Genomic DNA, 1,782 nt, shown 5'->3' on the forward strand with positions numbered 1-1,782 from the left:
AGCATTCTGTTTGAGCTAATTCCACATCCACGAATTTTTTGTTGAGGCTTTGAGCTTTTTTTTCAGATTCGCCTAGAAATGATCGTGAGATCAAGGAGATGGTGTGAAATATTGGGAAACAGTTTCAAAGACATAACTTCTGATGAATTATGCATGGTTAGAATTTCGAGGACGTCATCATTTTTGGAGATGAAGCGTAACCATGAAAAGAACGGGAAGGAAAGTGAGAGAGAAACACCAAAATCCATGTCTGAAAGATCAAGATAGCAGAGTTGTGCAAAAAGCTGTGGAATATCAGTTCTCATAACCTCAAATTTCATCCAATCTAATGACCCAATTTCTTCATTTCCGTAAACGTAACTTTATTCTTTGTCATGTGCTACAAAGTGTAATGGGACATTCTCCCTTCTACAATCTACCCGCCCCTTTCTCTAGTACATTCTACAACTGAACACACTCGTTACTGGCATCTTCAAGGAATCTTGGGGGGCATAGTCAGCTCTGCTGCTGTCTGTATTGTAAGCCAAGCAATCCATTCTCGAGAACTTATGAAACAACGAGAACCGAACGTGGCTGGTTGAGTTGTAATCGATGACCAAATACACGGCACGATCGCCGATCGCATCCGCAAATGAAACGCTTCATGTTTTAAAAAATAATAAAGGTTTTATTCCAATCGAAGGAGTTTTACGGGGTTGTTGTACGTGTACGGTCTGTGTACCTCTTCTGTAGGTGCTCGATAAATAGTTCCTTCCGTCCGTACACCTAGCCTAGCCAGTGCTGCATAGCGTTGCGCCTTAATTTAGTGATGTAGGGAGACACCGCCTGGAGATGGAAGAGCGATCGTAGGGTAATTTTTGAGAATTTTTGTTTTTTTGTGTGTGTGTGTGTGTGTGTGTGTGTGTGCTAAGAAGTTAACAATCAGTATGCTTACGTGCGTGATCACATCCTGGGTACGGTGCTGGTGCTGCTGGCGGTCCATAGACTGGTGCTGGGACTGGGGCTGGTGCTGGGGCAGCGTACTGCACTGGAGCCGGGGCAGGGGCAGAGTACTGCACTGGAGCCGGGGCAGGTGCAGAGTACTGCACTGGAGCCGGGGCAGGTGCAGAGTACTGGACTGGAGCCGGGGCAGGGGCAGAGTACTGCACTGGAGCCGGAGCAGGGGCAGAGTACTGGACTGGAGCCGGAGCAGGGGCAGAGTACTGGACTGGAGCCGGAGCAGGGGCAGGAGCGTAGTGCACTGGGGCAGGTGCTGGAGCAGAGTACTGAACTGGAGCCGGAGCAGGAGCGGCGTACTGAACTGGAGCCGGGGCAGGAGCGGCGTACGCTACTGGAGCAGGAGCGTAGTGGACTGGAGCGACGGCAACAGTGGCTTGGTATCCTACTGCTCCCGAATGGCCTCCGTAGCTGGAATGGCCTCCGTAGCCGGAATGGCCTCCGTAGCCCGCTCCTTCGTCCTTGTGCAGCAGCTTGCTGAGGAGCGCCTTCTTCTTCTGCAGCAGCACATCGAACGTTCCCTCGCTCAGCGAGGCAGCGACAACCACCAGACACAGCACAGCGATGGCACGGTTCATCTTTGCAAAAATCTGCTTGCACACTTATCAGACCGACGATAAAAAAACGCGCGTGTTAGACGTGCTCCGCGACCGTACCGAAACTGACAGCCACTCTGCCGGATGTTGGTCCTTTTGTTGCCAACCCGGGTGGGCAAAGCCTGTCCACCGCCCAGCGTTCAACTCCCACCATCCAAAAGATCGTGCTGCTCGCGATCTAATGCCGCAT

The 1,782-nt window shown here is 51.2% G+C and overlaps 1 protein-coding gene across 2 annotated transcripts; it reads right to left on the minus strand.

Moving 5' to 3' along the window:
- Window positions 1-361: 361 nt before the first annotated feature.
- Window positions 362-1,782, minus strand: LOC120952569 (skin secretory protein xP2-like). 2 transcript variants are annotated; one of them, XR_007451905.1, is made up of 3 exons: window positions 935-1,782; window positions 722-825; window positions 362-639 (listed from the first exon to the last, which is right to left on the minus strand). XR_007451905.1 is itself a non-coding variant. In XM_040371960.2 (2 exons), the coding sequence occupies exons 1-2, from the start codon at window positions 1,572-1,574 to the stop codon at window positions 803-805; spliced, it is 663 nt and encodes a 220-aa protein (XP_040227894.2). In that variant the 5' UTR covers window positions 1,575-1,782; the 3' UTR covers window positions 645-802. The 2 variants fall into 2 exon arrangements, 1 of the variants encoding a protein (XP_040227894.2); XM_040371960.2 differs by lacking the exon at window positions 362-639 and having other exon boundaries at window positions 645-825.

Source organism: Anopheles coluzzii, chromosome 2 (genome assembly GCF_943734685.1).
Source record: "Anopheles coluzzii chromosome 2, AcolN3, whole genome shotgun sequence".
Taxonomy (NCBI): Eukaryota; Metazoa; Arthropoda; class Insecta; order Diptera; family Culicidae; genus Anopheles; species Anopheles coluzzii.